General features: G+C 43.6%; 1 protein-coding gene across 1 annotated transcript in view; it reads right to left on the reverse strand.

The window, feature by feature from the left end:
* The window catches only part of TIAM2 (TIAM Rac1 associated GEF 2), a 111,412-nt gene that overhangs the window by 67,073 nt on the left and 18,721 nt on the right, over positions 1 to 25,618 (reverse strand). Inside the window, exons 6-10 of the mRNA XM_021693474.2 lie at positions 15,588 to 15,773; positions 14,745 to 14,891; positions 3,119 to 3,280; positions 1,580 to 1,684; positions 991 to 1,069 (exon numbers count right to left, since the gene is read on the reverse strand). Of these exons, the coding sequence (XP_021549149.1) occupies positions 991 to 1,069; positions 1,580 to 1,684; positions 3,119 to 3,280; positions 14,745 to 14,891; positions 15,588 to 15,773 (679 nt within the window). The remainder of the gene's footprint in view (positions 1 to 990; positions 1,070 to 1,579; positions 1,685 to 3,118; positions 3,281 to 14,744; positions 14,892 to 15,587; positions 15,774 to 25,618) is intronic.

Consider the following 25,618-nt stretch of genomic DNA (forward strand, 5'->3'; position numbering starts at 1 on the left):
GTTGGTTAAGCGACTGCCTTCAGCTCAGGTCATGATCCTGGAGTCCCGGGATCGAGTCCCACATCGGGCTCCCTGCTCGGCGGGGAGTCTGCTTCTCCCTCTGACCCTCCCCCCCTCATGCTCTCTCTCTCATTCTCTCTCTCTCTCTCAAATAAATAAATAAAATCTTTAAAAAAAAAAAAAAAAGACATGAGTATACAGTCCATGAGGAGCTTAAAGCCAAGTTTAAAGACAAACAAATGGAAATGCAAAAATCAAATATTATGAAATGACGTGGATAATACTGACCCTTCATTTTTTAAACTGAAGGTAAAGCAGTCATATAAGCCTTCTTTAAGAAAGTTAGACCTTTAGTTAGTTCCTGGAGGCCACGGTGGATCTCCACAGAGAGGAGGGAAGGCGGGGGGCAGTAGGCAGTGAAAGGCCCCGTTTCTGGCGGGTGAAAAGCTGAGAGCAAAGACACGGAGGAGAATCCGGAGTTACTCAGCTCAGAACAGCACCCAGTAAATTCGTTGTGTTACTCTTATCACCATCCTTTCAAACTCATCAATTTTTATACTTACTCCTTTTCATTACTTTGGCATTTTCCCCTATTTAATAAGCATCTTTTGAGCTTAATATAAATAAACAGAAATGAAGGAAATGAGAGGAATTTCAGAAACTACTATCCTAGTTGACACTGAAAATGTAAACGTAAAGAAAAAAAAAAAATTAGGTCCAAAGATCCTGGAGCAAACTATACACGGATGGACAACACGGCTCTCTAACTGGGTTCCTTTTTTTTTTTTTTTTAAAGATTTTATTTATTTATTTGACAGAGAGAGAGAGTACAGCAAGAGAAGCAGGACAGGGAGAAGCAGGCTCCCCGCTGAGCAGGGAGCCCAACACGGGGCTCAATCCCAGGACCCCGAGATCATGACCTGAGCCAAAGATAGACGCTTACTCGACTGAGCCACCCAGGTGTCCCTCCGACTGGGTTACTGTGCTTACCAAAGTCAGACACACTGCCGGTCTTCGTGAGCTGCACATCATAAACACTTAGCGGGAAGATTTCTATTTCATCATAAACCTACAAAAGGAAAAACAACAAAATCAAAAAATTTAATGTCATGATATCTTGGAAAATTTTTTTAAAGATTTTATTTATTTGAGAGACAGCATGCTCACAAGTTGGGGGAAGAGCAGATGGAGAAGGAGAAGCAAGACTCCCCACTGAGCACCGAGCCTGACGCGGGGCTCAGCCCCAGGACTCTGAGATCCTGACCTGAGCCGAAACCAAGAGTCAAACGCTCAACCAACTGAACCACCCAGGAGCCCCTTTGGAAATTTATTTTAATGATTTCCAAACCAGATGCCAAATTAAAACAGAATCCCCCCCCCACACACACAAATTACATACTTTTAAGTAGGCGCCACACCCAGCATGGAGCCCAGCTCGGGACTTGAACTCACAACCCTGAGATCAAAACCCGAGCCAAGATCAAGAGTCGGACACTTAACCAACTGAGTCACCCAGGCGCCCCCACAAATAACTGACTTTTAAAATCAAGAGGCCTTAGATGTGGTTCAAATCACTTGCCTGTTCTTGCATGTATTCATATGGTGCAGGGACACAGTACTCAATGTTTTCATCTACTAATTTTCGGAGCTGTAGGCCATAGTGACTGGGTTCCAGCTGCCTCATCTGTAAAGAAAAAAGACAGCCATTCAAGATTTTAAATGTTCTTTCTAAATTCATCGTTGTCCATTAAAAATCAAAGTGGACATTTCTGAAGGAAATACTGTATATACTGCGTGGAGTTTAAACCCATACGTAAGAGCTGAAATTTAAATGTGCAAAAAAAGAAAGACGGGACAAATAATTACTTTTAAGAAGGTTTTCTCTAAATGACACCGCTCATCACTAAAAATCAAGAGGTGTATTTTTAAGAACTTAGGGTAGTATATTATCTGATAGGATAGATCTTACCATCTCAGCAGGTACTATCATTTTATACATTGGTTTTGCCCAAGTTGTTTCTCATTACTGAAGTAGAGAAATTGTGTGAAATGTGAAAAATCTCATATTGTACAGACCTCAGAATTAGGAATTTCCTACCCCAAAAAATGTTTTTTCAAAAGGAAAATGCTGATACATGTACTCATTCACTCACTCACAAATTATTTCAGGCCTATGCTCTAACTGGGTCTAACTGACCCACTCCGACTTCTGGCGTCCTATGTCACTTACAGACCTATGAACTTCATAACTCGTGTTGTTGGTAGAAAACAATATTGTGGGTTGTCTGAATAAAAACCTTACATAACGGAGTAGAGGACATTAAACTGGTAAGAATGTAAAGCTACGTATATAAACGTCTGGTGTCCTAAGGCTTAAGTCAAAGCAAGACTATTAAAAGATAAAATTAATGATTATTCATATCTGTTAAGTGTACATGGTAAAGAGTTACCAAAGTCCACATGCCTGTTACCAAAGTCACCATGCCAGGTTATTTGATGGCATTTTCTCTGAAACTTAAGAATGAGTTCAGCTCTACTGCGCCACCTGGTGGATTAAAAACCTCTGCTCTGACATTCAGTCTATTACCAGCGGGCTCTCTTTAAGACTTAGTGTAAACATTCTTTTCAGAAACAAAACCCAGTTTGAATAATGAGTAAAACACCATCTCATAACAATCTCCATGAAGCAACCGTGAATAGTATCAAGTTACTCGCTTAATCTAGAGAAACTCGATAAAACTGCTTAGGAGTAAACCAAACTACTTCGAAGTTTACGCCACTTTCTTACGGAGCACTGTCCCTAAGGAACTTAAATAACAACAGCCTTCATGATTATTCTAGATATAAAGGCATATTAGGAATTTCAGTAAAACGACTCAGGTTCTTCATGAAGGCAAGGGGCCATAACCTAACAACTCACTCTTCTAAAAGATGGAAGAAGAAAATGCTAATTAAAGTAATAAATATGTCCATTCATAAACATGTTGGTTAATAGATGTTAATCTTTTCCCTAGTATAGAAAGTGAGCTCCTAAATACCACACAGATTTAAAAGGCATAGGGAGGCAATATTAATGATTCTTTCTACTGAGACATATTTCCACAGCAAAATCCATTACCTTGCATGCCAAAGTCAAAATATCTTCTACTCTATGTTCTGGCTTGATCATTACAGTAACCCCTTGATTATCCTGAAAATGAACGTAGGTCTGGACTTCCCACGTGTTGTCTCGGGGAACACCATCGGCTGTTGAACCGTATATATGCAGAAGTTCATCCACCTGTTTTCAGATACCACAAGAAAATACAGATAGATTTGATACACAAAGCACGGACACTATGAAAAAAATGTCCCCTTGATTCATGGCATATTTTATAGTAAGCCCTTCCACATTCCTTGTGTCTGGCTTCTCACAACCCTCTAGGGCAGACAAGCCCAGTGTCTCCTCGTTCATTTAACCCACACAAAACTGAAGCCCAGGGAGGCTGACCAGAAGGCAATGGATTCCTCGTCCAGTGTTCTAGCCACATGCCATTTGCCACTTAGCCCAAATCTGAACATGACACAGTGGATGCAACGGTGCTTGGTATCCACTCTCACTGCTCTAGAATTGCTGGCTGACAAGCGCCCTGTGTAATCTGCATTCCTGATCCCCGTGAATTTTAAAATGGTCTCATTTATGGCCACTGATGCCTGCCCGCATCCTAACCCGAACTGCACTTCATCTGAGCAGGTTTCTCTTCTCTCATATTTCTACTTGCTTCTTAAAATCAGTCCCTAATCCTGGGAACATTTTTTTTTCTTTCCATCAGCTATTTCACATCTAGACACTCTTAGAAATCATCCCCAAACATACCAGCTTTAGAAGGAAGCTTTTCCCAAAGATGTTTAATTCCCTGGACCCCATTAGCATGGTAATTAAATGATCTCATGTTAACATAAACTTCCGTGATTTATAAACAAAAATAGTTAACATGTATTAAACAACTCAGAAATGTGCTGGGTGCCTGGGTGGCTCAGTTGGTTAAGCGTCTCCTTCGGCTCAGGTCATGATCCCATGATCCTGCCTGGGGTCGGGACCAGAGTCGGGCTCCCTGCTCAGTGGGGAGTCTGCTTCTCCCTCTACCCTTCTCCCCTGCTCATGATCTCTCTCTCTCTCTCTCAAATAAGTAAATCTCTTAAAAAAAAAATGTCGTCCTCTGGTTAGATTCTTGCATTGGTCTTCACTGGTGGTAAAGAAAAGACCCGGGGATTTGAAATCAAAAAACCTGATGTTCAAGTTACACATTCTACCATTTAATCAGCAGGACAGGACATTCACCTTGATGAGCCTTGTCTCCTATTCTGTAAAAGGGGATATTAGTAATATAATTACTTAGGTTTATTAGTTAATACAGATTTTGCAAACAAAAAAATACAGATGTGAAAATACCTTACACACTAGAAAATGTTACTTTCAATACTATCACATAATTATAGCCTACTTATCATAAAGTTATCATCAATGGATTTTACTCTGAATTCCATGCATTAAAAAGCCCACAAAGCAAAAAAATCCTCCTATGCTGGATAAAAAAACTAGAATAGAGGGGCACCTGGGTGGCTCAGTCGGTTAAGCATCTGCCTTGGGCTCATGTCATGATCCCGGGGTCCTGGGATGGAGACCCAGGTTGTGTTCCCTGCTCAGCGGGGAGCCTGCTTCTCTCTCTCCCCCTGCTCATGCTCTCTCTCACTGTCTCTCTCAAATAAATAAAATCTTAAAAAAAAAAAAAAAACAAGAACAGATATGTTGAAAATTTCAAAAGAACAGGCTCAGGAAAAGCAAGAAAAGAATCAATTTTTCTGTGCTGTCTTTTTTAAAATGTGGTATTCGTCTTTAAAGGGATGTTTCTGGACCTGTCATGGATCTGTCACTTTCTGTACATTTTCCTGGAAAATGATCATAGCCCAGAATGACTATCAACCTCATGTGCCAAACCAAAAGAAAAAAGAGAGGAATAGACGCCTGGAGCCAAGGAGCAGGCAGGCAGCATGGACCCACTTTCTCCTGAAGGATCCTATCTCATTCAGATCACTATTCCTTCTCTGATTCACCTCCAGGTACTTTTCCTCTGGGGAGTGATTTCAACCAGGTGCATTAGTAACAAGCAGGTACTTCCTTAAAGGTACAGACCCCACCTCTCAAACCAGGCTTGCTCAGAACCAAACTAAAACCCCAGCAGAGGTCACTGTGGAGTAAGAAACCACACGGGAAGCCAGGCCAAGAAGTCAGACAGTGGATTACTCCCGCAAAGCAACTGAATCTTGTACTTTCAGAGCAGAACAGGAAAAACTGAAGACGGACAGGTGGAAGAGGGACAGAAGAAATACAAGCTCGCAACTATCCTTCCCTTTCCTCCTGTTCCCATCCTTTATTCTCCAGCATAGAGAGACTGTCTTACATGGGGCCAGATGGAATAGCTTTTTTTTTTTTCTTTCCAAGTAGGCTCCACACCCAACCTGGGGCTTGAACTCGCCACCCTGCAATGAAGAGCTGCATGCTCTACTGAGCGAGCCAGCCGGGCAGTCATGTGCCCCTGGATGGAATAAGCTTTTCACATGCTGTCAGTTCACTGACAACCCTTTACACATTGCCCTGACCCTCTAGGTAACAAGTGAGAAAAACGAGGCTCAGAAAATTCTAGAAACTTGCCCAAGCGCACACAGTGAGCTGGGATGATGTTACTATGGGGATCTGAACCCTAAAAACCTGGCTTCAGCCTATGCTCCGTTCAGCCTATGCTCACCACCACTGCGCTATAGAGAAATATCAACCTGCCAGTTACCGCCCCACAAAATGGATACAACTTAACTTTCTCGAATCTTTTCTGTTCTTCTACAGCACACACCAGGTTCTAGTGGAACAAAACAGCTCACCTGACGTTCCCCACAAAGCAGCAGCACTCTCCTTTTTTTTTTTTTTTAAAGATTTTATTTATTCATTTGAGAGAGAATGAGATAGAGAGAGCATGAGAGGGGGGAGGGTCAGAGGGAGAAGCAGACTCCCTGCCGAGCAGGGAGCCCGATGCGGGACTCGATCCAGGGACTCGATCCAGGGACTCCAGGATCATGACCTGAGCCGAAGGCAGTCGCTTAACCAACTGAGCCACCCAGGCGTCCAGCACTCTCCTTTCGTTTCAACTTCCCTTGCCTGCTTTACCTCCCACCTCCCCTCACATGTCCAATGCTGAAACCATATACATCCTTCAACCTTATTTCCAATGCTACCCACTCCCTCTCTAATGAAATCTCTCTTGCTCCCTTCCCTCCTACCCCAATTCCACTCAATTAAATGAGTCTACTGTCTTAGATCCCCTGATGCAGCACTTAGCAAAGCCCAGCTCACTGGACAGTCATTTTTAGGTGCTCTCACGCCCCCCCCCCCCACCCCCCGTGTTAAGACAAATGACAGCAGAGGCCCTGTCTTTGTGGCTCTGGCTTCTTCAGACCTTGACACAGTACATTCTGCACCCAGAACATATCCAGCACAGGGGCGTTGAACTGGATGCAACCAAAAATCCACAATTATACACAGGCTTGAAAGGTAAAAGCTGCCCTATCCATACAGTGTCAAGTTCTTAATCTTCCCTAAATTTTAAGAAGAGAAATCAATAGATTATTGAAGGGGAAGAAGTCCTAGACGAGAAAAGGATGCAGATAAATGCCAAAGGACAGAATATTCATATTCTACTCAATTAAACAAGGCTTTGTGCCTACAGCTACCCTGTGGAATCATTTCCTGAGCCTACACTATTGACCTAAGACTGAGGAAACGATGGAAGAGAAGATGCCGAGCAAAGCCAAGGCTGTGGAAGATTCACAGCCTCTCAAGAGATCCTGCAATGAAAATTTACATGTAAGGTTTTTCCTGTGCGTAACACACAATCTCAAACGTACCCAATTAAAGAAAGGGAAAATCTGGTTATTCCAAGGAAACATCAGGACTATGGAGTTGACTGGATGCCTGGGTGGCTCAGTTGGTTAAGCGACTGCCTTCAGCTCAGGTTGTGATCCTGGAGTCCCAGGATCGAGTCCCACATCGGGCTCAGTGGGGAGTCTGCTTCTCCCTCTGACCTCTCCCCTCTCATGCTCTCTCTCACTCTCTCTCTCAAATAAGTAAGATCTTTTAAAAAAAGGAATATGGATTTGACTAATTAATTAGAACAAGAAAAAGAAAAGACTATATGCTTACTGACGTCCTAGGTGGTTATAAGCTTTGCCCACTTGGAGCAAAAGCTAGACTGATTCCCTCAAGGGTCAATGCTGTCCATGCCGAGACTATACACACATGGCTTTATTCTCAATAAGCCAGATAAAAGCCTTTTTTTTTTTCATAAGAGGAAAAGAGAATCTTGAAAATAAGCAAACAAACTAAGCCATCTGGAAAGCTCTCTTCCCAGCCTACCCTTTTCTGAGGTGCTGCCTTCATCTTTTTACCACTCACCCAGAAGCCAGTGGCGAGCTACTCGGCCAAGGCTGTTAACACTCAACCTACCTCCCACTCCACCTCTCCCCAAGCCCCCTCCCCCACCCGCTAAAAACTAGTTTCCAGGGGCGCCTGGGTGGCTCAGTCGGCTAAGTGTCTGCCTTCAGCTCAGGTCATGATCTCAGGGTCCTGGGGTTGGGGGCGGGGGGAGGTGGTGGAGGCTGGGGCGGGGGGATCTGCTCAGCAGGCAGCCTGCCTTTCCCACTCCCTCTGCCCCTCCCCCTGCTTATGTGCATGCTCTCTCTCTGTCAAATAAATACAATCTTTTTAAAGATTTAAAAAAAAAAAAAGCTAGTTTCCAATTAGTTTGCTCAAGGTTCCCAGTTCCTGGAGAAAATGCAAATAATAGACAGCAAAAATATAACAGGCCATCTGGTCAAATCCCAGCCTTGCCAGGGCTGGTTATCTAATGTCTCTGGGCTTCAGTTTCCTCACCTTTAAAGGGGCCTAAAACCCCCCCGTTTCATGGGGAGGTCAGGAGATGGGTGTGAGGAATGGCATTTGAAGGCACTTTTCTATAAAGGGCCATAACAATGTCAAAAGAACTTTTTTTAAGTTCAGTCTGGATTGCAGAATTCTATCATAGCTGCCTTAACCCCCGAAATTCAACAATGGCCACTGTATAGAACTGCAGGAGAACCATCCTTTGTCTCAAAACCCTGAGGAGCTACGGCTGCTGGGGTCATCGTGTGGTCGGCTGTGACTGGCACCACGGCCTGGCTCAGGCGTGCCCTCCTCGTGGGCAACTTCTACAGAAGCATTGATTATTACTATTCCGTTAATGGTCATGAAAGCACATGTCAAGTCACTCATGCTCAGTGTGCCTCAAGGAGAGAAAATTGGAACTCCGCATGTTCTCACAGCAGATGCTTCTGGATCAAATGGCTTGTAATTACTACTTGGATCACTGAAGGGAAGTGAGTAGCAAAATCACAATCTGGCTGTCACCAATGGGCCCTCCACAACAGTTGCTGATAAAAGGAAAGTCTATTAGCAAGTGAGATGAGGAGAAAACACAAAAGGAGTTACATGCTCTGGGTTTTCTTAATAACAGCAAAATGTCATGGAGGAGAAAGTGTTTATCTCCTTCTTGGGCTGATGCCCGAACATCAGCTGATATGAAGGGAAACAAAGACCTATGTATGTACCTATCTATCTATCTGTATGTGCATGCATGTTATGCAAGGTCCCACACTACTGACCCTACTTAAACAGATTACTTCGCTATGGTCAGGAGCAAGTGGTTTCATTCCTATTTTCCATTTAAAAAACCAACATTAGCATTTTTTTTCCCAGTTTGGAGCTAATGACTCATGGGACAATACTTCATTGACTTGCAGCCACAGAAAGTCGGGACACCCCAAGCCAATTTTCCAGCAGAAAGAGCCAAGGCCCAGGGGCTCCACAATTTCTGCAATGAAGCTGCTGGGGTAGCTGCCTTCCAGAGTCTCAGCGGGGGATTTGTTGTCAAAATCTCCATAACAAACACCTCCCTTCAAACACTGCTTGAGAGTCATTATTACTCATCAAGAAGCATGCTATGAAAAGCTTTCATTTTGGGCTCGCCAAAATGTCCTTTCAAAAATGCTCAAATAAGGCTGGCTTTACTCCAATCTTAACAGATTTTGAATTAGGATGACTCACTGTTGGGACTGTTATATGACGCACCAATTAGAGTGGAATAGTTAAAAATGCCCGAGACCCCTCCCTCCCGACGCTCAGGAACTTGGCTGCCTTTCTTTATGGCTAATGGACATCATACACTGGCTATACACGAGAAGATGCTCTGTGCAAATTATCAATATTCTCCAACAATGATTAGCAGAGGAAAACTTGTGAGATATGATTCAACCAGCTACAGGCAGAATTTTAAGTCCCAGAGATACAAAAAAACAAATGCCCTTCATTCCACCTGCAACTCAATTTAAACCTAGTTATCTGAGTTCTGCAGTCCAGAAATGATAAATACACAATTAAAGTAGCCCTATATGTCAAAAGAATTCGTTCAGTGTTCCTACACCAGAGGCAATTCTTAGTTAAAATAGGAATAAATGTTTAAGTGTATATGCTTTAAAAAACAGATGCAATATTTTCCTCTCACTGATTATAGCACCAATGGGACTTACCAATTAAATCACAAGAAGATCATCTGGTAATTTGAGCACAATTTAAATAAGCACTAAGCTTAATTCTGACCATCAAAAGCCTTTTTAGCAAAATTTATTTTCAAAGCCTGATGTAACTTCAGTTAATAAAAAATGCTTCCATGACAGAATCTCTTAACTTTCAAAGTAGGAATTTTAAATTATTATTTAGCGACAGAAGAGATATAACCTTCAAACTATGTTTTTTATTACAGATCAAACATTTCTTCTCAACTATTATTAAAGGACTGCACCTGATATAGACAATAGGCAGATTTATTAAACGATACTCTACCCTCAGCAGTGTGCTATGGACTGAGAATATATACATAATCATAAAATATAAACTATATAGAGCAAGGGTCCCAATTACAAGCCTGCCTGGGAGACACAGCTTGGTCGCATCACTGAGGGTAAGAGGTAGCAAACCAAAGAAACAGAGGTGTCCCCCACTTTTCTATAGTTCACATTGTGTCACTTCGCTTTCATGAAAGATCTGTTTGTACCTGTTAGAGCTAACTGAAAGAAATCCATAGAAGATTTTCACTCACTTTGATGAAATCAGGTGAAAAGCAGAAACACATTCAGTGCCTGTTTTGCAGCAGTAAGCCCTTTGAGAGACAGCATGCATGCGCGCACACCCCAGTAGCAAGAGGGACAGGGCCAAGGTCCTTCCCTGGGAGCTACACTTGTCATCTGAGCATCAACCCACCAGAGCTTTGAACTGTGTCTGAGCATCTGAGCTGTACCTCGATTTATTTTGTGCATCCTTTAGCAAGATGTGCCCTAAAGTATCAGAAAAGCCCAAAATGTTACTTTTTGGCTCTGGGAATGCTCAAAATTTTTCCATATAAATTAACGGTATTTGCTTCTTCACCTAATGCTATTTCGGTTTATGAAAGGTTTCACAGGAATGATCTACTTCTGATCCATGGGGAAACCTATAATAGTGATATAATTTTTTTAATCAAGTTTAAAAAAAAAAAGATGGTAATTTGATCTGGATTTTGAAATAGGCTCTGCAGTGTATAGAAATAAAGGGGCAGGGAATGGAAATGATTTATATTCATTTATAGAAGTCTGAGATTTTGATGGTATGATTTATAAAAAGGAAGTTTGAGGGGCGTCTGAGTGGCTGAGTTGGTTAAGCACCTGACTCTTGATTTCAGCTCAGGTCATCACCTCAGGGTTGTGAGACTGAGCCCCACATGGGGGCTCGGGGCTCTGCCCTCAGCTTGAGATTCTCTCTCCCTCTGCCCTCCCCTGCCGCCCCTGCTCACACTATAAATAAATAAATAAACAAAATCTTAAAAAAAAAAAAAAAAAAAGGAAGGTTTGGACTTGGCATCCTTGTGGCCCCACGGTTGGTCAGATCTAGCAAAACGAGATCACCAAGAACAGAGAGGAGCAACGTAGCAACATGACCCCTGGCACGAACCATTCCGTCTCATACCCACACTCTTGCAGCCCCTGATCTCTGAGAAGGGGAGGTGAAGGGGAATGGGGCTTTGAGTGGAGGTTTTCTACCCCATCTCAGGACACCTTAGGCTGAGCAGCCCACTAGGAGCACTGTCAACAATAAAATAGCACACTGAACAGCCCACAGTCCAGGCCAGACTCACATGAAGGCAGAACAGGTAGCTGTCTGTGTTGTATTATTTTAGGATCACCAGAAAGTACCTCCCTTACCTCCCCTCTGGACCCATCAACAGTGTAATACTCAACCATTCCTCAAGTTTTTTCCAGCTAAATTGTCAAGTGGCCAAATTATCCCAATTAATTTATTAAGTAATACTGCCAACTTCTGCAAAAGCATATTAAATTTGTCCAAGCCTATTAAAATCAGGTTTCAACCTCTACAAATAGTTGAGAAGTTTACTGGACAGAAAACCCAAGATAAAACGATTTAGTGAAGAAGACAGAGAAATTGCTCAGTAACAGGAAACACAGCTGTAAGGGGAAGGTGTGGATTTGAAAAAACCCCAAAGGAAAAAGCTTAAGTTTGTTTGTTTGCCCTACTCCATAATTCCATTCAGAAATGATTAATTCCACTCAGAAATGGTTCTGAGTTGTTTAGTCAGAAACTCTTTTGGAGTCTAGACAAGGACCCTCCCTGCGCTCAACTCCACTGAGGGCACTTGGTGATCCAAAGGCTGCTGATTCACAGCATGGATATACTGTCTGTGTGAAGCTCTCTAACCACCCTGAGAGGAAAATGCAATTTTGGACTCACCAAACTCTCAAACAAGGGTAAGCACTGCTGAGCAATAGGGAAGAATAAATGGAAGTTGCTATTTTGATCTTAATCTAGCCATGCCACTTTTAAGATAGGGTTACCATGAATTTAGAGATCTTCAAAATTACTTGGCATTCTGAGGATCTCTCTTATTTACGCACTAGGGACCACATGAATTCTAAATTTATTTTCAAGAGATTCATGTAAAGATCGTGAACCAGCACTGCCCGCTTAACTTAGCACTTGCGTCATCAACGTAAAACAAGATGGCTGCTACATACACAATGTTCCCCTCACTGGAGTTATTGGGAGTTTGGGGATTGCTGAGTTCCAGAAAATGCCTACCGCCACTTGAATCAAAGGCTAATGAAATGGCTCTGCAATGTTCATTTGGCAGCTACCCTTTTTCAGTATTTAAAATTTTATGTTCCGTAACATTTTATAGAATCTTCACATCACAATTTATACCAATTACCACTCTACTACATTTAAAGTTTTAACTTTAAAGGAAAAGTTGCTTTTTTTACTTCCCATACGGTTACAAATTTTACTTTTCTATAATGTCATGTATTATTCCAGTAACCCTGGATCTTCTTTTTTTTTTTTTTTTTAAAGATTTTATTTATTTATTTGACAGAGAGAGAGAACACAAGTAGGCAGAGTGGCAGGCAGAGAGAGAGGGAGAAGCAGGCTCCCCGCCGAGCAGGGAGCCCGATGCGGGGCTCGATCCCAGGACCCTGGGATCATGACCTGAGCTGAAGGCAGACGCTTAACCGACTGAGCCACCCAGGCGGCGCCCCACCCTGGATCTTCTTGATGTTGTTTTTAACCAAGAAGTACACATTTCTGAAGATGTGAAACAGAGCTCAAAGTTGGGCTCACGAAACCACCAAAATCAAGCTCGTAACTCTTTTCCGAACGTGCACAGAACAACAATAGGGAAGAAATATAGCTAAATATTAACAGTGGTTGCGTCTGGGTAGAGGGATGAGGAATAATTTCCTTTTCCTAATTCTTATCTTCCAGATTTTGTAGTGAAATAACAACCATTAAAGAACTGGCCGTTTAAACATTTATGGATACCTACCCACATCTACGTCATTCAGTTACATAAATACAAATACTGCGATTAGTTTCCTATCTTTTTAAAACAAAAATGTACAACCAAATGCTTTTGCTTCTCAAGAAATCTTACATTAAGAACATTTACCACATCGGATGGGATAAAGACCGTATTAGGCTCAGATACAGTTAGCTGAATGTCAACACTTAAGAAAAAGGAGCAAGTTATCAAGTTATTTACCATTATCATTTAATTATATAGAATTGACTGTCTTGATTAAAACCAAAATTTGCCTCAAATACATTCACAGAAGTTCAATCCAAAAATATAAGCCTAGCATTAGCCAATGGTATATAGGTGGCTACCATCTGTAATGAAGAAATATTTTCCCACTTACAACCAACACATGATTACTTTACAATTAAAGTACAAGTAGAACCACAATTTAAAATGTGATATTCTTTTCCATTGTACAGGAGTATATAAAAATTGTACAGTAATATGCAAAACAGAGACCATGGAAAAGAGGGGCTCATGTGTTTTTGTCCACCACTCCTCCTTTATGGTTCCAGGGCTATAAACAGGTCAAAGGAGTGGCTTCTATCTGTGATTCACGCAATTCACAAAACTAGGATACACAATAAATAAATATCCATATAAAATCAGAAAATCAAGTTCCATGAGATGTGACCCTCTCTTCCAGATGACACTGGAAGCCTATTCAGAATAACGTGTTAAAAGTAAAACCAAGAATTTCTTCAGACTTCATCACATTTTTCCTTTCCATTTAAATGATCAGATTAACACATGAACTCATCTTTTCAACAGTCTTTGAAAAAATAATAATCCTAAAACATATTAGTCTGCAACATAAAATTCATTATCATATACTATATTAATGTCATTAGGAACTACTTCAGATAGCAGCATTCAAAATGTTCTGAAGACAATTCACTATACGTGAGCCCCATTTCAGCGATGAGTGCTCACGTTATTTTTAAAATATTAAAACAGGGGTGCCTGGGGGACTCAGTCGGTTAAGCTTCTGCCTTCGGTCAGGTCATGATCCAGGGGTCGAGCCCTGCATCCGGCTCCCTGCTCAGGGGGGAGTCTGCTTCTCCCTCTCCCTCTGCCCCTCCCCCTGCTTGTGCTCTCTCTTCCAAATAAAATCTTTTTAAAATTAATTAAAATAAAATAAAATATTAAAACAGGTGTCTTTCCTCTAGGACACTCAGCAGCTGCCAACAGCCCAGTGCTACAGAGTCCTGGATCAAGGAAGATCGAGGCCAGCCCTGCCCCACGGGCACGGGGTGAACAAGGCTGAGGAAGTGACAGACGTCTCCACGCCTCAGGCTTCTCATCTCTAAAAATCTGATGACAAAATGCCTCCTTTGTGTCAGAAAGATTAAGTGAGAAGAGTGTCTAGCACTATCAGTAGAATTTGGTTGCCGTTACTCTATTATTAATTTGACATGTTTATTTTAACATCAAATCTTAGGGGGGAAAAATATTCTAAAGGCAATGAAAAGTGTGGATTCTCATCTGATTACATGTGCCTGGAGCTGCAGCTGTGAGCAAGGTGTGAATACCTTTCCGGAAGTGCCAAAAGGAGGCTGGGCGACTTGTGTGTTCCCATTTGGAAAAAGCCCATGCCAGGACCGCATTCCTCTGACTCAACTTTCATCTCATTCTTAACGGATGACGAGCATTTATGATCTGCTGACTATCAAGGATCTCCCACTAAGTCTGCTGTCCCTCCTGGCCTGAGGAACTCGCCTGAGTTACAGAAGGTCTTTTCTCCTTCCCTTTTCTCGCCAGTGTGTCCAGCCCTTTTAATGAAGAAAATATACCCTTCTTGTTTCTTCCTCGCTGGGTCAGTGAGAGTGTTCTTTTCCGGAGAGCAGAATCATCTCTAGAACATACCTAATTAAAAACACAGTTTTAAAAATCTTAAGACACATTATCTGGGGTGACAGAATTAACGGCTGCCTGAACAGAAGTAAGCCCTGCTTGCTGTAACCATCATGTGCTGGCCAAAAGCTACTGCATGTCTGACATACCACACGTGCATCCACCATTTGGCTATCTCTTATCTGGATAATGCCAGCCTAGTTACAACATTCAGATCTCTCCAGGGCGGGCAGTGGGGCCGGCAAAACGATCCGCAGAGCCCCCCAGGCTGGAGCTCTCATACTAGCCACAGAAGCCAGCCACCCAGGAGCCGCTGTGGAAAACCCAGTGGGGCTCTGTGCAGGACAGACAAAACCCCCTTCGCTCAGCCTTTTCATTCTTCACACCCCTGTTGCTGCTCCTCAGGGATTTCCACCTTCCTGACTGTAGGACGTGAAACAGAACGGCAGATGCAGATGTGAATATTTCATAACCGTCTACGAGGAGCTGGGTTCCTAGAAGTGGCGGCAGAGAAGCCAGGACTCTCTAGAGCAGGCTGCCTCCCACCCTCCATCCCCGCAGTCTGGCCCCCCCCACCCGCGGGGGCGGGGGGAGCCCCTGGGCAGTACTGGGTTAAGTCCCAGGACAGCTGAAGGGCAACCAGCTGGGAAAAGGTGAGTGTCCGCAATCCTCCCTGAATGCCACAAACAGCCCTTCCCAGGAACTTACCAGAGCATGGAAAGAAGAAACCGACAAGATGCCCAGCCTGCCAAGGGCCAGCTTGGAGGGGCGGCTGGCAGCAGCGAGGAGGCTCTTGGGGTTTGGCAGCTCCCCGCCTTGTAGGCTGGCCAGATAGCAACGCATCCTGAACAGATCCATGTGAAACTTCTCCAGGTTCTGCTCCCATTGCTGGATCTGTTTAAGAAAGAAGAAGGGCAACTGAAATGACAATGAGAAGTTTTCATGGGCCCAACCGAAAATATGATCCCTTTCACAAACTTCAAGGAACAATCTGTTTCAGCTGGTGCTGCGTGGCTGAAATGAGCCGTCCCTGCTCAGCCCCTTGCAAGCCCTCCTGCCCAAACACAGTGGGTCAGACAGCACTGGACTTCATCAGGACGGCCCAAAACAGAACAAAGCCGGTGGCCCCAATCCAAAACCACGCCAAAACTGCATGACCTCTGGAGAACTCCAGCACGCTAAGCCGGGCCAACTGAAAGCAGGATACACAACTGTAAGTCAGTTACTTCACTTTAATTTCCCTACACATCGCCAGCCTCCGATCTTAAACCAGATTAAGTGAACTGCACACAAACAGATGCCGTATAATGGACACTGTCACGTTGCCGTGCATTCTGAGTAAACGACTCAAAGTAATAAGAAGCAAATGCGCTTCAGGGGTAAAGGCAATTAGAGCTTTTACTCCTATTTTAAGTGTATTACAGAATAATCGCCATCTATACATTTGAATGAAACTAAAACGCATTTTTACACCACTGAAATACCTATGTGCTTCTTCAAAGCTGAAACTGTGAACTGGTAAAGAAAGACAGTCAAATTCTGAGGGCCGCTTTCCCTCCTTCCAAGGTTCAAAACACATTCACGTGTAAGTATTACCTTCATTTAAAGATAAACCAAAAGGTGAAGAAGGCTCTAGAAACTTGCCAACACAGGGATTCAGCGGCAGAGTGGAGAGCTGGCCTTCCAACGGTAGTCAGAACAATCTCCACATTCAGGAGAAGGTCTGCAGCGGGGGCTTGTCATGAGGCTGCACATGTCACTTCACCTGCACCGGCCGCATCACTGGCTTGGCCCTGGTTAAGCCTCCAAGCAGATTCTAACTCTTCACAGCAAACTTTCCAGGCCAATCCTTAATTCTGGATAAACGATATTTTGAAGGATCTCCAACACTGAACACTCTGGTCCCTTCAGTCTCTCCCGAGATAAAAGCAATACAAACTCTGACTATTCCTCACCGCCCCCCCCACCCAGTTTCTCTGGATCAATTTCGTAGGAAGGTCACTGTGCACCTTCTCTACATGGAAGAAATACAATGGCTACCGGATCTAAAATGATCTGTTGATTCATCATGGTCTGTCAGCAAAACAACGAAGTCCCAGAGTATACCGAAAATTCTCAATCTCCGCAGCAAATTTAACCTTGTGTAAGCTTCTGTACATCCGTATTAGCGACGTGATGGCCACCTGGTGTCAGCCTTTTAGGAATACTAGAACGCCCCGTTGGCTTTTATCAATAAACTTGTCCAGGCCAGATACATGAGGAACCTACTCATGAAGTGTGAAGGCTAGGGAAGTTTACATTTCAAAAGCAACTCCTGCAATTCTGGTTCATAGCCTTAGTGAGGACCACTACACTAGACCAACAAGCCAGTCCAAGTCGAAACTACAAATCTCTTCTTGATCTTGCCAGTTCTAGATTCCAGAAGTAACAAATGGCCAGTATGCAACCATAAACTGACACCTACCAGAAGCTGTAAGCCACAGTGAAAACTATACTCCCAGTTCTGCCTCTCAAATATCTTCTCTAGGTGATTCCTGAAAATCCACCTTTACAGATGCATTCTTTGTCTTCTAATAATACGTAGATGTTTCCAGATTGGGTAGTGTATTAAAGCGTATCCCTCCTTTATACCTCCACATGAAACCTCTGTACAAGATAATTCCTAGGGGCTGTGTTGCAGATGGAAGCATCAGAGGACAGAAAACCAATCAGGCGTTGGATACCACAAGAGGAAGAAGCCCATGCCATCCATGGTGGAGTAAAAAGACAAAAATATAAAGTAAAACAAAATCTGGGTCCACGCCAATCATGAGACATCAGGGAAGATGACACTCATATTTTCACTGAATTCTGCGGTTTACAAAGTATTTTTAAAGGCGTCACTTAATGTATTTATGTGACTACACATCAAAACATCACTGGAAAGTAAAGACCATTCCAGCCCAGCTTTACATAGGCAGTCTTAAAATCTTGCCAGAAACGCTGTGATCATCTTCAGCATGCCTCGACATCTCCACCCAAAACTTGGGACAAAATGCAGGTAAATTCATGAGAAGAAAACGGATTCAAATGCTAACGTCATTTGGAAGGAAGAAGAGCTTGGGGGACGGACCCAGAGAGCCTAAAGCAAACCTTACAGAGATGAAGAAGTTCATTAACATATGCAATTATGTTTCAAGAGAACTAGCATTTCAATCAATACTGTACATGGTAGAGGTCGAAATTTAATTTTAAATTAAAAATACAAATGAGAAGGGACTTTATGACTTCTCCATTTCAACAATGCTTCCCACGTTCATCCTGACTCAGCCTTTGTGACAGATTGTACTATATGTGTCAAAGTGACTGGGCCACCAGGTGTCCAGAGTTGTGGTCAAACATTATTCTGGGTGTTTCTATGAGGGTGTTTTTGGATGAGAGTAACATTTATTTAGTGCTGTTGTTTTGTTTTGTTTTTTTGTCTCAAGCACTGCTAGTATCTATCAGTTTCACCCTGGAAAAGATAAGCTTTCAGAGAATAATTACTTCCTAAAGTTCATCTTTCTTTTTTTTCTAAATTAACATATAATGTATTACTTGTTTCAGAGGTACAAGTCTGTGATTCAACAGTCTTACACAATTCACAGCACTCACCATAGCACATACCCTCCCCAATGACCATCACCCAGCCACCCCATCCCTCCCACCCCCCTCCACTCCAGCAACCCTCAGTTTGTTTCCTGAGATTAAGAGTCTCTTATGCTTTGTCTCCCTCTCTGGTTTCATCTTATTTCATTTTTCCCTCCCTTCCCCTATGATCCTCTGTCTTGTTTCGATGTGGATGGAACTAGAGAGTATTATGCTAAGCGAAATAAGTCAATCAGAGAAATACAATTATCATATGATCTCACTGATACGAGGAATTTGAGAGAGTAACATTTAGATGGGTAGGCTGAGTAAAACTGGTGGCCCTCCCCAATGTGATGGGCCTCACCAATCAGTTGAAGGCCTAAATACAGACCAGAAAGGCTGACCCTTCCCCAAGGAAGAGAGAATTCCTCCCACCTGGTGGCCTTCCAGTTGGGATGTTGGCTTTTTTTCTGACTTTGGACTTGAACTGAACTATCAGCCCACCCTGGGTCTCGAGTCTGCCAGTCTTAGAATGGGAACAGTACTATTTTTGAGACTTGCTGACGCTGCAGATCTTGGGACTTGGGTGTCTCCACCATCATGTGACTGTGTTCGTTATAATAAATCTCTTTATCCATATTCTTTCATACATCCTATTGGTTCCATTTCTCTGGAGAACCCTGACTGATCCAGCCTTCACCTCCACAGATTTCTACAGCAGAGTCAGTCATCATCAGCCACACAGCTGCTCCGTATTCAAAGACAGTATCTCTCTTGTTTTGAAGGCCGGGGTTCTCTTAGAGAGGATTCGCCAATGGAGGTTAAATGAGGATTTGTGGTTGGATAAGAAACAATGAAATACCTGATTTTTCTTTCGACAGACTCACCGAAGCTGTAGAGAAGGAACTGGGAGAATACTGGGTGAAAGTACAGTGAGGACATGGATTCAGATGCTTGGGTTACTTGGAGGGAAGAGGGGAGCAAAAAGGCTGATCCACAAGCTCACACAGACCTCGTGACACTGAGCAAGTCTGTGAACATATGCAGTGAGCCTGCGTGGGCAACAGCATTACCACACCTTTGTTTCTCAGCAGAGGAAACGGAGCCCCCGGAGGGGAGTGACTCACCCTTCCAGACCAGCAAAGGCCCGGAGCAGATCCTGAGCTGAGCAACATGTGGGAATAAGCTTCTATCAGGCACTTACAGTGCAGCCCCTGAACAACGTCTGTGCACTCTCTGAAACCTACCGCAGCAACTCTCATGTAAATTTTCACCTGTCACCTTTACTTCTCCCCACAAATCCCCAGGTGTTCAACATGGAAGGATGTAAAACTATCTACTTGGGTGCCCTATTCCTACTGAACATTTTGTATTTCAGTCTTCTACCAGCCTGGATGTACAGAGCTCCGCCCAAGTTTTAAGCAATGTTTTTAAGATTTTGACAGAGAGAGAGAGCATGCACAAGCAGGGGGGAAGGGCAGAGGGAGAGGGAGAAGCAGACTCCCCACTGAGCAAGGAGCCCAATGCCACACTCCCCGAGATCACGACCTGAGCCGAAGGCAGACGCTTAACCAACAGAGCCACCCAGACGCCCTCAAACTTTAAGCAATGTTAATGAAAAAGATAAACATATTTTATAATTACCCCTCAAAAGATGAATAAAGTAGGAGATAAAGATACATTTTTACAAATGTAAAGGGAGAAACAGAAGACAGTTTTGTAGCTATTACAATTCTACTTCGGGAATTTCCATCACCATCATCACTAATACAGTAATGTTACCTGACATCACATTAATCAGGGAATTTCTGGAGATTTTTTTCTGAACATTATCAAACACTAAAAATGCCCAAAATCAATTCCCTTAAACCAAGACTGTTTTTCCTCTTTTTCTTTTTCTAAGTTCCTTAAATACTGATCATTGTCCCTAGACATTTCTTTTATTTTTTAAGATAAATATCAGGACACGAAAACATTCAACTTCTATGTAGACTGAGCTTTTATTCCTTCTAACATCCTGCACAAAACAGAAAAATGACATGAAGAAAACTCACTCTAAGGAATTAACTTCCACTGCAAAAGAAAAAAGTACTAAGAACAAAATTAAGAAGGAAACCTCCCATTTTTTAAGCAATATCATGAAAACAGTGCAGAAGTCTCCCCTCTATTGCTAATATGCTATAGTCATTTAACGAGCTCAGGTTAAGGTCTGCTGTAGAAAGTGGGGGGAGAGGGAGGGGAGGAAGCCTAGTGCTAAAAATAACAGATGAATAAGTGATACATAAAAATGATGACAAGCACATTCCTGCCACACCCAACACCCCTAGAAAAATATTTTCAATCATTTAGTCATTTGATCACAGTATTTGGTCATTTGTTCCTTACGAGGTCTGTCCTAAAAGTTCATTTGTTTTTCCTTTTTGGTTAAGCAGGATGAATACCTCCCATGCAGTTATTTTCCAAGCATTACAACCTACCCTTCTCAGAAGAATCATCTAGTGACATGGATTACACTGAAGTTAGCTAGTGGTTAGAACAACCAGCTAAAGTTTAGAGAATGTGTTTTGTTTTTCCCTCTGAGATAGACTTCTGATGCCATAAAATTCACTCCATTTTATAATAAATACACTTCCCATCAAATCGAGCCTAAAAATCCAAGTTATGGAAATCATTCAAAAACTAATTTCGGGGGGCAACTGGGTGGTGCAGTCGGTTAAGCCTTTGACTCTTGGTTTTGGCTCAAGTTGTGATCTCAGGGTCGTGAGACTGAGCTCCACGTCGGACTCCATGCTCATTGTGGCATCTGCCTGAGATTCTCTCCCCCTCTCCCTCTGCCCCTCCCCACTGTGCACTCTCTCTCTCAAATAAATAAATCTTAAAAAAAAAAAAAAAAAAAAACTAATTTTGGGGCACCTGGCTGGCTCGGTCAGTAGGGCATACGACTCTTGATCTCGGGGTTGTGAGTTTGAGCCCCATGTTGGGTGGAGAGATGACTTAAAAATAAATATATATATATACACAGGATAAATAAAAACTAAAACTAATTTCAATTTTTTTTTTTTAAAGATTTTATTTATTTATTTGAGACAGAGAGAATGAGAGAGAGCACATGAGAGGGGGGAGGGTCAGAGGGAGAAGCAGACTCCCCGCCATGCAAGGAGCCCGATGCGGGACTCGATCCAGGGACTCCAGGATCATGACCTGAGCCGAAGGCAGTCGCTTAACCAACTGAGCCACCCAGGCGCCCCCTAATTTCAATTTTATACAAAACCATTCTTCACATGATTCATCAGCAAGCAAACCACAATCTGATTCATTATTGAGAGGCAATACAGCCCAGTGGTTAGGAATGCACTTTATGGTCAAACCCTAGCTCTACCACTTGCCGGCTGTGTGACATTAGGAAACTTATTTAAGCTCTCTCAGGGTCTAGTCATTCACCCATCAAATGAGTGAAACACACAACTGTACCTCACATGGCTACTCTGAAATCACACATGACTGTGGCCTGAGACAGGAGCCCTGATAAATAAGCTCAGGGACCATGAGGATGGCGAGTGAGGCCAGAGAGAGGATATGTTAGCTGGGAATGAAAAAGGGAGGGCCTGAAGGAAAGAAGCCCAGAGCTGGCATTGAGCTGGAGTGGGACCCACACAGGGGCCCAGTGTGCCACAGCAAAGAGGACAGGAGACATGGCCCACACAGAGGAGAGCCCAGCGTGCCACAGCAAAGAGGACGGGAGACACAGGTCCACTCCCACACTACTTCAGGCAAAGCACCGGGGATACAGAAATGGAAAAGTTACAGATCCTTTAGGAGCTCATATTTCAGACGAGGAGCAGCCTTAGACACAAGGGGATAACTAGAAAACAATGAGCTGAGGGCAGTGATAGAGACCCCAAGAATTAGGGGGTATAAAGAGGTCCCTGCGGGAGTGGGCAGGAGGGACGTCAAGGTCAGCTCCCTGGAGGAAGTAACCCCTAAACCGTTTATCACGGATGAGGAGGGATGAGCCCAGTGAAGGCCAGGGGGTACCTGGCATGTCTATACATGATGTGTGGCCTAAATGGGACTTCTCAGCCTGAAGAAAAAACCCAAAGAAAGGGGTGGAACCTGAGGGAAATTTGGCACTGCTAGATAAAGGTAGGAGAGGGTCAGGGGCTTTTATCTTACAAGCAGTAGAAGCCACTTAAAGGATTTTTAAACAGGGCAATCACAGGATCAGATCTGCTTTATAGATGCATACACTCCGACTTTGTATGGAAGACACATCTGAGGAAGGGAAAAACGGACAGCTTTTGCAGCAGTCCAGGGAAGGGAGAAGACAGCCCGATGTGTCCTCCCTCTCTCACCCGCACACCGTGTGCCTGAAAAATCAAGCTGCCAGGCGGCACCGCGGTGTTTCACGCGGCCTTCGCTCACGCGGACCTTTGGCCTGGCATTCCCTACTCCATTACTCTCCTGATTCACTCCTCACTCTTCAAGAAGCAATCCAGGCAGCCCTCCTGCAGGAAGTCTTCCACGACTACACAGGAGGCCAAACTTCCCGTTTTGTCTTCCACAACACTCTGGAATATCATTTGCTCTGGATTCACTAAATTATGTTGCAATGATATGCTTCACTGACTGGCACCCTGCTAGACTGAGAGCCCCAAGGGCAAAACAGCATCTTCTTTGAATCCCCAGTGTGTGCACACTTGCCTGGCCCAGACGGGCACTTACAAATGTTCACTGAGCTAAACGGAATGCCCGGACTCATCGCCTCAGACCCTTTTCACCAACACCGCCCTCTCTCCAACGTTTTATTCCCCAAATGGCTTCCCACACTCACACTCCATATCGTATTTTCCTCAAGGCTTCGTTCATTTTGTTCCCCTGCCCCCCACCACAGTGTCCAATTGCCTAGATTCAATCCATCCTCTTTACCAGTTTGAAACTTAAAATATTTAAAATGAAGCCCACGTTTCACGAAGCCCTGAGCAGCCCCGAGCCCATGGCCCCAGCCTGCTGCTTCCACTACATCCTCTGCCCCATTCTGACTGCCTCCCCCGACCTGGGCCTCACGAACCACCGGGGGTGTGGGGGGGTGAAGAACACACAGAACGCATCAGGATGCGGGAAAGCCATCGGGGGGGGGGGGGGGGGCGCACCAAGACCACCGAAGAGCGGTGAGGTTTTGTCCCTGTTTACTTGTTTAAAATAATAAACGGGAAGGAAAATAAAGTACTAACTGGACTTAATTTACAGCCTTTCCTCCCTCAGAACTTCAAAAGGAATCCAACATGTGGTTGGCTGCACGGTCTGCTCCACATTGGATTTGCTCAAACGAAAACTGCGTCATCCTGCCTGCCCCCCAGAATCTCCAAAAGGCCCTGGGACAAGCCCATGGGACAGTCTCTTTCAAGCAGAGCATGGTACCACGCCACGCTATGAAGCTCAGCCACCATTACTAGCCGAGTGTCATTTTATCTTTTTATTTGGAAAGGGTGCATACAATGATCTTCTTCACCCAAGCACTTCAAAGAAAATCTGTTCCAGGGACTTTATCATGCATGATGTAATGGACTCTGTAAGTTCTGCTCTTACTAGGCTATAAAGGACTCTCTCTGCGGTTCTTGGGGTCTCTGGGGGGAAAGCGCTACATCAATATTTTTTTATGTAAAATAAAATAGAGTGACGTTGCGAGTTTTAAGTGGTAAACGGAGAAAGCACAACTGCTCTTTTGACAAAGTTTTTAAAAGGTAGTTTAGAGAAAACTATACAGTTACGGGATATTTGAGAGATCGTGTTCTTACTGGTCTTGATTTGAAAATACCTTTGCCTTTGTAGCTTTGCCCAACATTCTCTAGTCAAAGATCATCTCATAAAAATAAATCTAAGCGTGTGCTTTTTTATCCCCTTTACGTTTCATACTCTCTGCGCCTGCAAGTCGGGAGCTAACAGCCCTCTTCACAACCAGCGGGCAGATCAGCGTAGGATACTGAGCATAGCAAATGTAATTTGTGGCACCCACCACAAAGACCTCTGGGAAAACAGGACCCAAAAACAACCCTAAGAACCGCCGATATGGGGGCGCCTGGGTGGCTCAGTCGGTTAAGCGTCGTCTGCCTTCAGCTCAGGTCACGATCCCTGGGTCCTGGGATCGAGCCCTGTGTCAGGCTCCCTGCTCAGTAGGGAGTCTGCTTCTCTCTCTCTCTCTCTCCCCCCTTCTGCCCCTCCCCACTGCTCGTTCTCTCTGTGTCTCTCAAATAAATAAAATCATTAAAAAAAAAAAAACTGCCAATATGGTGAGGAGAGTATTTTCAGGTGGAATTTCTTTTTTTTTTTTGCAGATTTTTTTTTTAATATTATTTATTTATTTATTTGAGAGAGAGAATGAGAGAGAGCGCACATGAGGGGGGGGAGGGTCAGAGGGAGAAGCAGACTCCCCGCCAAGCAGGGAGCCCAATGCGGGACTCGATCCCGGGACTCCAGGATCATGACCTAAGCCGAAGGCAGTTGCTTAACCAACTGAGCCACCCAGGCGTCCCCAGGTGGAATTTCTAAAGATCAATCCCGACTGTTCCTTATCAGAAATGTACAAGCGCAACATGAGAAGGTAGCTGGGTGCATAGGGACAAGGGGGAGCCAGGGAAGGAGGGAGGGGTCAGGCAGGGAGAACTGAAATGAAAACTTCAGTAGTATCAGGACAGTATGCCTAAAATAATTAAAGATTCTGACAAAGAATGCATAATGTGCTGCAAGTAATAATTCAAAGAGCTTCCCTTCAGGCCACCCAACCATCAGAGACTCTTGGATATGTGTTCAGTTTATGTGAAAGGAACTCCCCTCCGACAGACATCATTAATTAATTATCTGTCGACTATAAAATACACTTAATGAAACTGCATTTAACAGAATAAAATTACATTTAATGAAAATGCGTATTTTTTTAAAGTCTGCTTGAACTTCCTATTGCCATAAAAAGGAAAAGGAAAGCAAAAGGGGTGGAGGTGGGAGGGCAGGCCCAGGAGCCTCTGAATGTTGCCTGATTTCCCTTTTCTCTCCCTGAAACTAATAAGGACCTAAAGACTCCAAGGTGGACATCCCTTCAGAGGACGAAAGTATGGCTTCAAAGGTAAATATTAGAG

This window comes from Neomonachus schauinslandi, chromosome 8, assembly GCF_002201575.2.
Source record: "Neomonachus schauinslandi chromosome 8, ASM220157v2, whole genome shotgun sequence".
NCBI classification, from domain to species: Eukaryota; Metazoa; Chordata; class Mammalia; order Carnivora; family Phocidae; genus Neomonachus; species Neomonachus schauinslandi.